This window comes from Aquarana catesbeiana, linkage group LG05, assembly GCF_042186555.1.
Source record: "Aquarana catesbeiana isolate 2022-GZ linkage group LG05, ASM4218655v1, whole genome shotgun sequence".
Classification (NCBI taxonomy): Eukaryota; Metazoa; Chordata; class Amphibia; order Anura; family Ranidae; genus Aquarana; species Aquarana catesbeiana.
The window spans coordinates 492,254,699-492,268,453 of record NC_133328.1 but is presented as its reverse complement, the minus strand read 5'-3'; the positions used below and the strand labels follow the sequence as shown (position 1 = coordinate 492,268,453).

The 13,755-nt window shown below is 41.2% G+C and overlaps 1 protein-coding gene and 1 long non-coding RNA gene across 2 annotated transcripts in view; one reads left to right on the top strand and one right to left on the bottom strand.

Moving 5' to 3' along the window:
- LOC141145132 (desmoglein-4-like) overlaps nucleotides 1-3,795 on the bottom strand; it is a 90,529-nt gene extending 86,734 nt beyond the window's left edge. Inside the window, exon 1 of the mRNA XM_073631515.1 lies at nucleotides 3,578-3,795. Within this exon, the coding sequence (XP_073487616.1) occupies nucleotides 3,578-3,625 (48 nt within the window). The 5' untranslated portion in view covers nucleotides 3,626-3,795. The remainder of the gene's footprint in view (nucleotides 1-3,577) is intronic.
- Nucleotides 1-9,220, top strand: part of LOC141145133 (uncharacterized) — a 51,421-nt gene extending 42,201 nt beyond the window's left edge. The window contains exons 3-4 of the long non-coding RNA XR_012244517.1: nucleotides 8,216-8,254; nucleotides 9,153-9,220. This is a non-coding gene — a long non-coding RNA (uncharacterized lncRNA). The remainder of the gene's footprint in view (nucleotides 1-8,215; nucleotides 8,255-9,152) is intronic.
- Nucleotides 9,221-13,755: the final 4,535 nt, after the last annotated feature.

Genomic DNA, 13,755 nt, shown 5'->3' with positions numbered 1-13,755 from the left:
TAAAGGCAGACAGTTACTAAGCTGCAGGAAGTGTCAGTAAACTGCAAGGGCAATGATCAACATGCTCGCGGTGAAAGATGGGACTTGTAGTTTATTTATTCACAGATCTCTGTGAATGAATGATGCGGCTATGTGGGTGGAGCCCCACACACCCGCACTTGTTTTAAAATGTGACAGGAACTGTTCAAGAAGAACCTCCAGCCCGCTGTCACAGTAGAATGTGTTTTGTAGGTGAATGGGGGGTGTGATTACCAATATATTACATGTTACACCCTAAATACGGGTGTAACATCTAACATGTCACTAAAGATGAACTTATCCATGTAGTTTGTTAAATTCCCACCTAAATGATACTCTTTGCCATATCCAGTAACAGTGACTTTGCAAAATCAACATTCACATTGCTAAGTGAACAACATCGACTACACTAGTCAAGCACACCCATTGGTTTCCTCTCTCTTTCTCCCATAGCCATGTAACATCTACTTCACTTTAATGTAGAGCAATCTGCTCCCTGTTTCATAAATGTAAAGCTTCAGAGGAGTATCAAAGTAAAAAAAAAATACCAAATTAAGAAATAATAACAAAACACAATACCACACAACACAAGATACTTATGATTGTAGAAGGTAAGTGAAATGTCAAGTGTTCAAAATAATGTACAAGAAACCTGAAATCCAACTCTCTGTCATTACTAATCCATGATTGACAAATACAAATACTCACACTGTCATGACTTTAGAACCATATTGGCTCACACTTACAAAGATCTGAATCATTAGTGTGTAACTGCATTATCATCCATTGGGGGGAAGGCAAAAATCTAAATTGCATTTGTGAACCTTCAAACTGTGGACATTGTCTCTAAAAAAATATATCATCAACTGCTTGGTGAGTCTTCCCTTATAAAACTAAACAGTAATTACAAGTTTTGGGTGTAGCTAATTCAATTCTTAACATGCCCAGTGTTTACTGCTTTGTTTTTTGTATAAATGACTTGCAAGGTATGTGGAATTTATTTTACAAGGACCTGTTTTCCTTGCAAAGTTTGACAAAATTGTAACAATAGGAATGTGGATGCTGTTGCTACTGACCTCCTGAAAATGCTAAATGCCTGGCCTTATCTGCCTTCAATACTTTCAGAGCTAGTGAAAAAGAAAAAGTATGCAGCCAGTGTGGTCAAATGTGGGAACTAAATCCAAGTGATAGAGCTTTTAAGGACAACATCACTTGCTTTTCTTCTTTTTAAGGGCTTTTCTTGCCCACTTTTATTAAAAGAAAACTCAACAAAGTTTTGGAAATCAAAATAAAGAATTTTTTTTGCAGAGTTTTTCAGCATTTCTCTCTATTGCAAAGAGATACGCACTCAGCCTTCTGGCTTACACATACAACACTGCTGTTTTGGCCTTATACTTCCAGATCCAGGTTTCTTACAGACCATTTTCTCACCAACTCTGTATGTACAGCTAGCAGTCCCTTGATGCTCTGGCTCCCACCTATCTCCTAGTCCTCCTCTGTTTGTTGGGGTGGAGCTCAGAACCATGATCATGTCTCTTCAAAATGCCCAGCACACACCTGTCCAATTAGTGTGTTGGTGGTTCCAAAAAAACAGGACCCAGGATTGGAGCATTCATTCCATCAAAGTCTCAAAGAAATCTCCAGGCTCCAGGTCCCAAACCAAATTTTGCCAACCAGTGAGGAAGCTGATATATATAGTTGTTGGCCATTTTTAACTTGTTTGTGGAAGTGCAAGCTCCAGGGCTGGTTTCCTCTCTTTCCTTCACAACATGGTAAGCCATAGTACATGCATGCAAATATCAACAGTGTGGCAGTTCTAGGTTAGTGACTTGCCAAGATGCAAAGGGCCAAGAGACTACACCCTCAAAAACATGTCAGCAATGGTAGGCCTGTATACCGGAATTGCATTGACCGATTACCACATGTCTTATACAGGTGACGCTGACTGCAAGCATTGTCCAGCTTTGTGATCTGGGTCCATGGGTAGTAGCTGGGCAGTAACTGGATCTTCTGCAAATCTCATTTGGTTCAAGCTTGCTAATGTGCATGCATACATACATTAATGTCTTTTACTAAGAAAACCAGTACCCGCCTCTATTTTATTATATTATCTTATTCTTGTCCTGCTATAGTGTATCGTGTGTGGTTTTAATTATATATGTAGACCATAGGTTGTAATATGTTCTATAGGCCAAAAAAATATAAAAGCTTTGAAATGGGTAGGATACTTCCCTTACTAAGATTTAAAAAGTGATTATTTCAATTATTTAGAACATGCTATGACTGCACACATAAATGTCAATTGCTTCACAATTGAATGATTAATAATCAATAATTTATATTTAAACAGAATGCCAAGAACCTGTGAGCCAGTTATGTACAATCTGTATGATTTACATTTACTATATAATACAGTAAGCAATGGAATAATTAAACATTCAACATACTGCCAGTTTACCCCGAAGTCCTATCAGTCACTGTGCAGTGAATGCAAATGCTCCACAACACAAAAAATCTATGTACCTATTTTAAACACACCATGTGTGAAGAAAAATATATAAAGGTTGACATTTCTAACCTATCCTTCTGAAGATGCTGATTGCCTGGCTATTGATTTTCTGGTTTCAATATTTTATAGGTCAATTACCCAGATGCAGGTGAAGATTTCTAACTTTACTTTCTCCATACTTGTTCCAGGACTGTAAATCTACTGAACTCAGAGACAGCCAGGCACCTAAGGTCACACAACCTTTAAAATAGAACAGTTTCTTCTTTGGGAGCCTTAGTAATGAATTGTTTCTTTGTTTCACAGTAGTAACATGTCATGCTTCTACATCACTTTGAAAACAATGAAGGCAAACGTAACAATTTTTAATAAACAACAAGTACCCTGTTAGTATAGTGCCATAAAAACACGGAGTATAGATAATCCACCATCTTTTTTGTGAACATTCAGCAAAAACTAGAAGTCAGGTGTTCTGGGTCTTGCTCATATAGATGGATTTGAAGAAAAAGTTAGCAATGGCTCTGAGATTCAAAGTGAGCTATATACAATGTAAAGAGGCTTTTCCTTGCACAATAGGGACAATGCTCCTGCAAAGCTGAGTATATCACTTGCTTTTGTCTGCATACTCCACCATCTATGCAATGATGTGACCAGCATCTTCAATGCATGGGAAAGGTTTAAAGTACATTAACCCATAGCAAGCAATCAGAGTGCACCTAAAATTTGACTTTGGTACAATGAAATCTGCTTGTATGCAATGGTTTTCTGTACTGAGCACATCATCTTTATTCAAAAAAAATTTTAAATCCATCTCTTGTGTTTCGCTGCGCAAAAGAGCAATTGCATTTCCACAACATTTTAATCGTTTCAAAATTAACCAGTATATGCAATTATACTATAGGTTCAGTGCATACACATTGCTATGCACATATATATCATATATTTATGCAGTGAATTACCATATTTTTAATAATAGGAATACTTAAAAAAAACTGCAGAATTTTCTTAACTACACCAGAAAATAATATGAATATATTAGAAGTTATTGCTTACCAGTAACAGTATGAAGACATTGAGATGGGTAAACAGCCTCCAGTCCATTGTGAGTTGTATGTGTGCTACCCAGCACTCTCCGCAGGGATTCTATTCCTTTCCCAGTAGTTGGAGTGTAGAGTGCTCCCTCCTGGCTTCTTTCACACTTAGATGTTAAAAGGTGCCTTTCCTTTTGCGAGGGATGAACTAAGGATGCTGTACAGCACAGTCTATTTCTCCACCCATAATCTTGGGCTGGTCTCACCTGAAACACATGACAGCATCATTATTCTAGCTGGATAATTGACTATTCAGACACACCTTGTATCTTATTGCTGTGAAACCGTCCTAAGAAATGTATTATGACAAATTCACAAATGAATTAGACAAGTCCGATATTTGTGTGCCATGCAGACACACACACACACACGCATACACACACACATACACATACACACACACTCACTTTCTCACTTGCCCACCCACTTAAATTTGGTCTAAGCAATTACATTGTGCTTACACAGATTAGAACTAGAATTATTATGACTGGGAATTCACTGGTAAACTTTATTTACAATTATTTTTGGATAATAAGATTTTTTCCAGACATTTGCATATTTACGGTTTATCAGTGTTGTATGATGTCATTTCTCTAATGATACTAAAAAAAAAGTGGAATTTAGGGAAACTCCAAAAAAAAACCCAAGTATATCAGTCTTATAAGTGATGCAAAGAGCAAAGATGTGGTAATGGATAGGAATAAATGAAAAATCCCCTTGTTCTAGCTACTAAAACATGACCTTTCTGGTTTGGGTATTACACCATGCACATTATTTCCTTACATTTTAGCCAATCCGTAATTATTTTTATTTTTTTTTATGTTTAAGAAATGGCCAATGGACGTTCTGGACCACTGGTGCCTCAAAACAGATTAAAGTCCTTTGTCGACAGGCTTTTGTTTTCTTCAAGGTTTTGTATGCCAATACAAGTCTATATGAATGAAAAACCTGCTTGAAGTAGGTCAAATGTAGGTCAGAAGGAGGTCATCTGTCAACTGAATACACCATTCTATGAACCCTCAATGAGCTCAGAAGTATCTCAAACTCTTGATGGACGACATCAACACAAGCCCAAAGCCCCAGCCTACATGTCTCCACCAAACCACACACCCTGATGCATTTTGCCCTACGAAATGCATCAGAGTGTGTGGTTTGGTAAAGACACGTAGTCTGAAGGCGATCCTTATTGTTTCTTCACCTGGGCTGGTTGGGAGTAGTGGCCATTCTTTCCTCTTTACATTTATTAGCCCTTTAGATGGGTAGCAGGACAAGTCTGCACCTCATGCTTTGGGACACAGGGATATGCTTTCACCTCTACTTTGAGTGGCGCCAATTCAATATAACAGGTTACAAGCCCAAAGCTTGTTTACACAGGCCCCAAGGTGGTACATACATGCATATGGGTGGTTTGTGCTGCCTTCTCACCCCCACTTGGTGCTGGTGAATTGCTCACAGTCTGACCCAGTTTTCTGTCTTCTAAAACTAGGGTTTAGTAGGTCTAAATTAGGAGGAGAAGAACTCTTCAATACATTTTTATTTTAATATATTCAGATTAATTATTGAGCTGGAGAGTAGTATTTTGGGACATTCTCATATGTCATCAGGGGTCTGTACACAGTGCACACATCTGAGTGCAGGACTTGTATCAAGAGGACAGGTGGTGTTAACAAATTTTGGGTGTAATAAAATATATTAAAAGAGGAAAGTAAAATCAGCTTGGTGATGGCCCATGCTTTAAGAAAAAAGAATTCTGGTATGATCAGTGTCACATCGTGGATCTCCTATGTCAAACAGTTACTGTATACAAATTCTAGAAATTAAATTAAAAATAAGTAAGAGTATAATGCATAGGCATCGACAGCCCCAGTGAAATTAAGCTTGCCACCAAATGATTGCTGTATTATCATAGACACAAAAAATGCATAAATGTAAATGCCAGCGTTGACAAGAAATCCAGAAAGGACATCATTGTTGGCTTCAGACCATCTTTTTTGAAGACTACAGCATTATTCCTAATGCCATATGATAGAAAGGTAGTATCTATTGGGGTCATTTATATGCCTATGTGTTACTTTGGGTTTAGTTTACTCATTTAGTATATGCCTATAATCATTGGTGATTAGTGGTGTATGTAAACTGCCCATTATTCGTCTAGTGGCCACTTACCCCGTCTTCTTTTGTTAGTTGTTAATTGATTGTTTGAGTTCACTGTGCAATCCCTTAGGTATGCTTATAGGTATCTACATGTGTCATATGTGTGTCATAGAGACACAGCTTAGAGCTGTATACATTTCCAACATGATGGTGTGCATTGGTGCACATCAGAAAATGTATGGATACATTGTTTGTAATGATTTTGTTACGTGGATAAATGTTATAAATTGTCCAGTCTAATGAAGATGGTTCATAGCTCAAGCCAAGCTAATATAAGTATGGATCTTTAACCAACGTTATGTTTCTTAATTACACCTATCCTATCCTCTTTGTAAAGCATATACAATATACATAATTAGTGCAACGTTGTTTTGTTGACATTTGTAGACATTGAAAAAAGTCATATGCAGGTGTAAATTTTTGACACTGCAAATTTTTTTGCTAGTTTATATAGCTTTTACAAATTACCCTTGGCCTTTTATACAGACTTAGATTTGTTGAAGGATCACAACCAAAAATGGCACATGGTGGGGGTATGCATCCCCTTGGTTTTTTTATTTAACACATATTTTTGGGAATTGTAAAAATATATTTGTAACACCCTGATGTTTAGGCAGGGTTGCTCCTAAATCTACCTGCCAGGTGTAGTTACCTTGGCTCATTGTTAGGGATCAATTGAGTTCACCCTAAGTCTGGAATTGTTGCACTTCTCTCTTCTGCCACTAGGTGGCTGGGTACTTGGTGACAATAGATAAGAGAAGGGCAAAGAAAGGACAGATTATGAGTATATGGGGCATCTCAGCCAATGGGCAGGGGTTTTCTTAAATCCCTTGGCCTTCTGGGAGAACCTATATATATTTGGGTGAAGTCAGTTGATCACTGTTCTGTGCCACCTGGACAGCGGTCTGGGTGGACGTGTGTTGTATTGCCTGCGCTTAGGGGCAGGAATTTGGGCCTATCCTGGGCACATCTGACTCCTAGGCTGTCTGAGGGCCAATCCAGAAGCAAGGAGCAGCATAGGGTTGGGACTGCGACTTGCAGTCCAACCAGAAGTGACGGTTCTGCCGGCTGGAGAACCTGACGTGGTCAGAGGTAGAGAGGAAGCTGTCGCCAATAAAAGACCAACCACCTTACTATCAGGGACCACAGTGAATAGCTGAAGCAAGTACCGGAGCAGTATTCTCACCAACCAGGATGGTGAAGAATTGGGGAACTTCAGCAGGTGTCAAGCCAGGGACCACCCAGCCAGCAGAGGTGATGCTTGCAGAGCAGCCTTGTGTGTCATGCCAGGGACCAAGCAGGCCAGTGGTGTGAAGCTTGAGAAGTGTCTGGAGTGCCAAGCTAGGGACACAGCAAAGAAGCGGGGGTGACGCTTGAGGAAGTTACTAAAGTGCAGATTGGAAGAGCTCAAGGGTTTCGTTGGCAGTGAATCAGCAAGTCTAGTGAGAGAGACCGGGAGCTCAGTGGGTTGAGAACCTACAAGAACTGAGTGTAGAGAAAGTAAAGGAGTTTGTTACAAATTGTGTTAGGAACTGTTCTAAGATTGTTGCCTTAGGAGACAGCTTTCCTACACATGCAGATGTGGTGTCTTGCCGGATGCCTTTCCCTGCATGGCTGTCTACCTGTAGAAGTCTCGGAGTCTGCCAATTAACATTGCAACTACCTTAAGGGTGTCCTGGCCCTAAACCCTCTCTCCCAAAGTTCTGTTCAAGAGAAATAAAATGTCTTTGCATTCAAGAAGTGTCTGGCGCCCATGCATATACCTTCCGCTACACCCACTATGCCTTAAAACCCAATCTATATGGAAGGATATCAGCAGCTCTTGGCTCTGGAGGTTCTCATAGACTAAAGGAGGCCTGGGACCTTGCTAAATACTTATGTAGGGGGAAAACATAACTGTCATCTGGCCCTGCTTCTGACCCACATAGATCGCATAATAAAACAGCATATATGGATGAACTTTTATGCCTAAATAGTGGTTTAGCAGTGGATGATCACATATACAGTAGTATACAAATGGACCAAGTAGCGGTTAACAAAACGGAATAAAACTGAATCTGAAAAATCTCTGCGGCTGTTCAGCAATCACCACCATAATAATGGCAACAGAACTTTTATCAGCCAATCTATACCTTCCTAAGATGAGAAAGAGAGTGATCTATTTTAGCACAGATATGTACAGAAAAGACACAGACCTGCCATGTCCTCAGTTACACAGACAATGATTAATACAGAAATAATTATTGGTTTTATGCCTATTTATCTGTGTTTGGCTTCATAAAATAACAAATTCAATGGTTTATAGGTAGGATGAAAAATGTAGGGATTTATTTATTAATGTTTTCACACAACTTTCACCCAAGATTCATGCTTTGGGAATTGAATCTTATGTGAGTATTGGAGAAAACAATAAATAGTGATTAAATACTATTATTTTTTTTTACAGATCACTATACACCAGACTGAAAAAGGAAAAACTAAAGAGGTAAGAGTGATAAAGAGATTTGGTTCAGAAAAAGGAAAATTCCCTCAAAATGAGAGAAGAGACAGTTGGGTTGCTATGTTAATCTGTGACCTCTTGTTTTTCCGAACAAAGGTGTTTCTCCTTTCTGAGGCCATTTTAAAGTGGAACCTCAGTCATTTTTTCATCTTCCCATCTATTAAATCTTATGCCCTTGTTGTTTCAACTTTGGATAGTAAAACATTTTTTTCTGCCAGTAAATACCTTATACAGCCCACTTCCTCTTTGTCTGGTCATTAGCCTAGGCTTATGACATCATGCACAGCTCTCTCTCACTCTCATGAGAGTTTGCCAGGAAGGGGGGATGAGTCATAAGAGGGCCAATGAAAGCTGCAGGGCTGCATAGCTGGAGGTGTGCCTCTGTGTGTCTGTGTAAAAATCCAGGAAGTGAACAGACAGCAGCTTCAGCTGCCCACACTTAAAGCGGGATTCCGGCCTTAAAAAAAAAATTAAAGTCAGCAGCTACAAAGACTGTAGCTGCTGACTTTAAATAAGTACTTACCTGTCCTGGGTGCCTGCGATGTCGGCCGCCCGAGGCCGACCCGTCCCTCCGCTCTCGGGTCCTGGCACCACCATCCTAGGTAAGGGAAACAGGCAGTGGAGCCTTGCGGCTTCACTGTCAGTTTCCTACTGCACACGCGCGAGCTGCGTGGTGATCTGAGAATGGCCCCGTGGTGTTCTGGGAACACACACAGTTCCCAGAAGACAACGGGGCCGCTCACCAAGGAGCAGAACACGCCGCGGAAAAGGAAGAGGCAGATTAGGAAGACTGCCTAGCAACAAGGGTTTAGGTAAGTTTACATTTTTTTTTCAAATGTTTTCTTTTTATTTTTTTAGGATTTTTGGTGAATTTTTTTTTCAGGGTGGCCCTCCACTTTAAAATGGATGCAGCAAGACTCAGTGGAGGGAGATTTCTGCAGCATTCTGGGCAAGTACAGAACCATAGTATATATAAAATAATATGCAAAGTGGTTGGAGTGAAGCTTCAGAATGGCATAGTTTTTTTATTACAAATTATGTGAGCAGACTGCAGTTCCTTTTTAAGATCAAAGCAGATCTCTAGTAAAGATAGGAACCATGATCAAAGGATGTCTTGGGAAATATGAAAATACAATACCTAGGGTGCCTACATATAACTTAAAGCGGAAGTAAACTCTCCGCCTATGAAGCTGTTTTATAAATAAGCCAGTATGACAATGTATTTCAACACACTCCACATTAAGGATAACCCCAAATCATTAGTTTCTTACTGTTTTGCAGCAAACATCCTTTCTGGGATAAGCCAGCATAATTTTAACTATTGACTTCACATTGAGTCCATCTTGCAATTTACTTCCGCCCTTTCTGCTAGCCGGATCTTTTATCTTGTGCATGCGCATTGGGTTCCTAGCAAGCCTCGTTCTAGTTCTGGGATCCCTATGGTAACTGTGTCCCATGGTTCATCCCCTCTGCAGTTAGGTGCGATGTCCCGATGTTTACACCCCCCCCCCCGTGATCTGTAAGGTCGCAGGGGGTGTATCAGTAGACTGTAATATCGCAGGATCTCTGTGCTGTGTCGCACAGAGCTGATGTGACAGGCGCAACATACATCTTTATGGACTGACGGCACAAAGAGCGTGCCGTGAATTGGGTTAAAGATGTGCATGCACCGGTGATGTCACCAAATGCAACAGTACAGATTACAAGAAAACGGAGCAAGTAGGATGACATTTGCATACAGCCATTTTAACTGTTTGTAGTGATGATCCATGAGCATCCCAGAAGCCCTTAAATCTGGGGTTCACTAACATGCAAATATTATTATTATTATTATACAGGATTTATATAGCGCCGACAGTTTACGCAGCGCTTTACAACATTAGGGCAGACAATACAAGTACAATACAATTCAATACAGGAGGAATCAGAGGGCCCTGCTCGTTAGAGCTTACAATCTAGGAGGGAGGGTCAAGTTATACAAAAGGGTAATAGCTGTGGGGGATGAGCTAATGGAGAAAATAGTGCAGTTGTTAGATGGAGGCAGGATAGGCTTCTCTGAAGAGGAAAGTTTTCAGGGATCGCCTAAAGGTGGATAAATTTGGAGACAGTCTGACAGATTGGGGTAGCGAATTCCAAAGGATGGGCGAGGCTCGGGAGAAGTCCTGGAGGCGGATATGGGAGGAGGTGATGAAGGAGCTAGAGAGCAGAAGGTCTTGGGAGGAACGGAGGTGGCGATTAGGTTGGTATTTTGAGACTAGGCTAGTGATGTAGCTGGGGGCAGAGTTGTGGATGGCTTTGTAACTTATTGTTAGTATTTTGAATTTAATTTGTTGGGTGAGTGGTAGCTAGTGGAGGGATTGGCAGAGAGGGGTAGCAGACACTGAGCGGTTTGTAAGGTGGATGAGTCTGGCAGCAGCATTCATGATGGACTGAAGGGGGGGGATAGTCTATTTAAGGGTAAGCCAATGAGGAGGCAGTTGCAGTAGTCGAGGCGAGAGATAACCAGGGAGTGAATCAGGAGCTTTGTGGTTTCATAGGTTAGAAAGGGACGTAGTTTAGAGATGTTGCAGAAGTTGAGGCGGCAAGCTTTGGAAAGTGATTGGATGTGGGGCCGAAAGGAGAGTTCAGAGTCCAGGATAACACCTAGTACCCTGACATGTGGGGACGGGTGGATGGTTTTGCCATTGCTCTTGACAGAGAAGTCAGGGGAAGAGGCACGTGGGGGAGGAAATATTATAAGCTCGGATTTGGACAAGTTGAGTTTGAGGAAGTGGTGTGACATCCATACAGATATGTCGGTTAGTAAGTTAGTGATGCATGAGGAGACTGATGGAGTGAGTTGAGGGGTGGAGAGATAGATTTGTGTGTCGTCAGCGTAGAAATGAAATTGAAAGCCATGAGAGGCTATCAGCTGACCCAGGGAAGAGGTGTAGATTGAAAATAAAAGAGGTCCAAGAACAGAACCTTGGGGGACACCAACAGAGAAGGGAAGAGGAGTGAAGGAAGTAGAATTGTAAGTCACACTGAAGGTGCGTTGGGATAGGTAGGATGAGAGCCACTGAAGAGCACAGTCACGGAGCCCGAGGGAGTGAAGTTTTTTGAGGAGGAGGGGGTGGTCAACCGTGTTAAAGGCAGCTGAAAGATCCAGAAGTAGGAGTACAGAATAGTGTCCGTTGGTTTTTGCAGTTAGTAGGTCATTTGTGAGTTTTAAAAGAGCAGTTTCTGTGGAGTGTTGAGGGCGAAATCCAGATTGAAGGGGATCAAGAAGGTTGTTTTTAATGAGGTGGTCACTCAGTTGGTTGTAAACCAGGCGCTCAAGTAGTTTAGAGGAAAAAGGGAGCAAGGAGATAGGGCGTAGGTTGTTAAGATTGGTAGGGTCCAAGGACGGCTTTTTAAGTATGGGAGTGACCAGTGCATGTTTTAGAGCATTGGGGAAGATGCCAGAGGTGAGGGAGAGATTGAAGATGTGGGTTAGAGAGTGTAGGATGGGGTCAGAGGGCGACCGTAGCATATGAGAGGGAATAGGGTCCAGGGGACAGGTGGTTAGGTGGGCGATAGAAAGGAGTTGTAAAATTCAACACCTACCTAATGACCCACATTGATTTACTTTAAGTATACCTAGTAGGTCATCTTCTTGGAATCTCTTTTGATAAAAACTGATGAAAGGTTTATTATACTAAAAGGTAAACTAAATTGCATTTTACCATCTTGTATCTTTTGCAGGCTCAGTGTTGAAAATATCCAACACAAAATCCAAAGCTACACTCAACTTTGGTATCTTACTTTGATAAAATGATGACATCTTAATCCCCAAATAATTGTCCAGAATGTAGACAAAAGTAAATCTGTTAGGTTGCCATGATGTCCTTCATGAGTCATTTCTTTGAAACACTAACCCAGCTTAAGTATGCAGATAAAGATCTCTGACAATTTTTAGGTTTTCCTACTATACACACTTGGTCCATGGTCAATGACACAGAAAATGTTCAAGACAGAATCAGTATAACAGGTAGGCAAGTGGTATAAGTTAAGACCAGCAACAACAGCCCCTATGTTTCTTTAAGCCCCCTTTTCTGTTCCGTGGCGGCTCCAGACCTAACTATCCTTTTAAGACCTTATTGACGTGAGTGTACTGATCTGTGTACCATGTGAAGTGCCATCTTCACCTGCATGGAGTTGCAGCCTCATGCAAGCTGCCCATTCAACATATATAGGAGAATATGGTTTAGGTTGGTACTACATCTATATTTTCATACCAACATTAGACCAAAATATATTCAGACTTTACAGGTACCACACAGGGATACACATATTGATAAAAGCACTCGATTTTTATTGTCACTTATATAAAATATTTGGAACAAAACATTAAAAACCCTCCCTTCTAGATTGTAAGCTCTAATGAGTAGGGCCCTCTGATTACCCCTGTATTGAATTGTATTGTAATTGTACTGTCTGCCCTAATGTTGTAAAGTGCTGCGCAAACTGTCGGCACTATATAAGCCCTGTATAATAATAATTAAATAGTTTCAGCTTGATACACAATTTTTCATGCACCGATCCACTTGACATGCCTAATACCATTGCCTTCAGGAATACTCATTCAAAGGTGAAATGGCATCTCAGCTTAACTCATTTTCCAGGCTTTTTCAGGACAGAACTATGAGATCACTTTAAGGCCCGGTTCACACCAGTGCGATGCCAGACATCGCATGTGATTTGCACCGCATTGCTGTAAAGATCACATGCAATGTCTGTGTGATGCGATTTCAGCCATACAAATTGTATGGCTGAAATCGCATTGCATTCACACCAAAGTGGTGCCAGACCCTTTTTTTTTTGGTCCGCACTGGAATCAGATCGCATGGGAGTTCACACCTATGCGATCCAATTCCTGCACCATTTCACAGTTACACTTTGGGCTGTCATTAACTTTACATTGACACCCCCTGTGGTTCGCAGATCTCAGTGTGAACCACTGTGCAAATCAGGTGCAATGTGGCAACCCGCACTGGAATCGCAGGGTTCTCGCATTACACCAGTATGAACCAAGCCTTAAAGGTGTTTTTTTTTTTTTAAATAACAAACATATCATACTTATCTTCACTGTGCAGTTTGCATTTTCACAGTGTAGCCCCAATCATCATCTTCTGAGGTCCCCCAACGGCGCTCGCGGCTCCTCCTTGCATCGGTAAACCCGCTAGGAGAAGCGCTCTCCCTGGGGGTTACCTTGCGGGTGCGCTCCCGAGTCCAGCATTTGCGTCCATAGATACAGAATGCTGGACTCGGCCCCACCCCCCAGCATCAGCATCATTGAATTTGATTGGCAGCAGCGGGGAGCCAATGGCTGCTCTGCTATCAATCTATCCAATCAAGAGCTGAGAACCCCGGGCAGAGAGGTACATTGCATCTCTGCGTGGGATCGAACAGGCTCAGGTGAGTAAAACGGAGGGTTAGGGGGTAGGTCAGTGTCAGAAGTTTTTTCA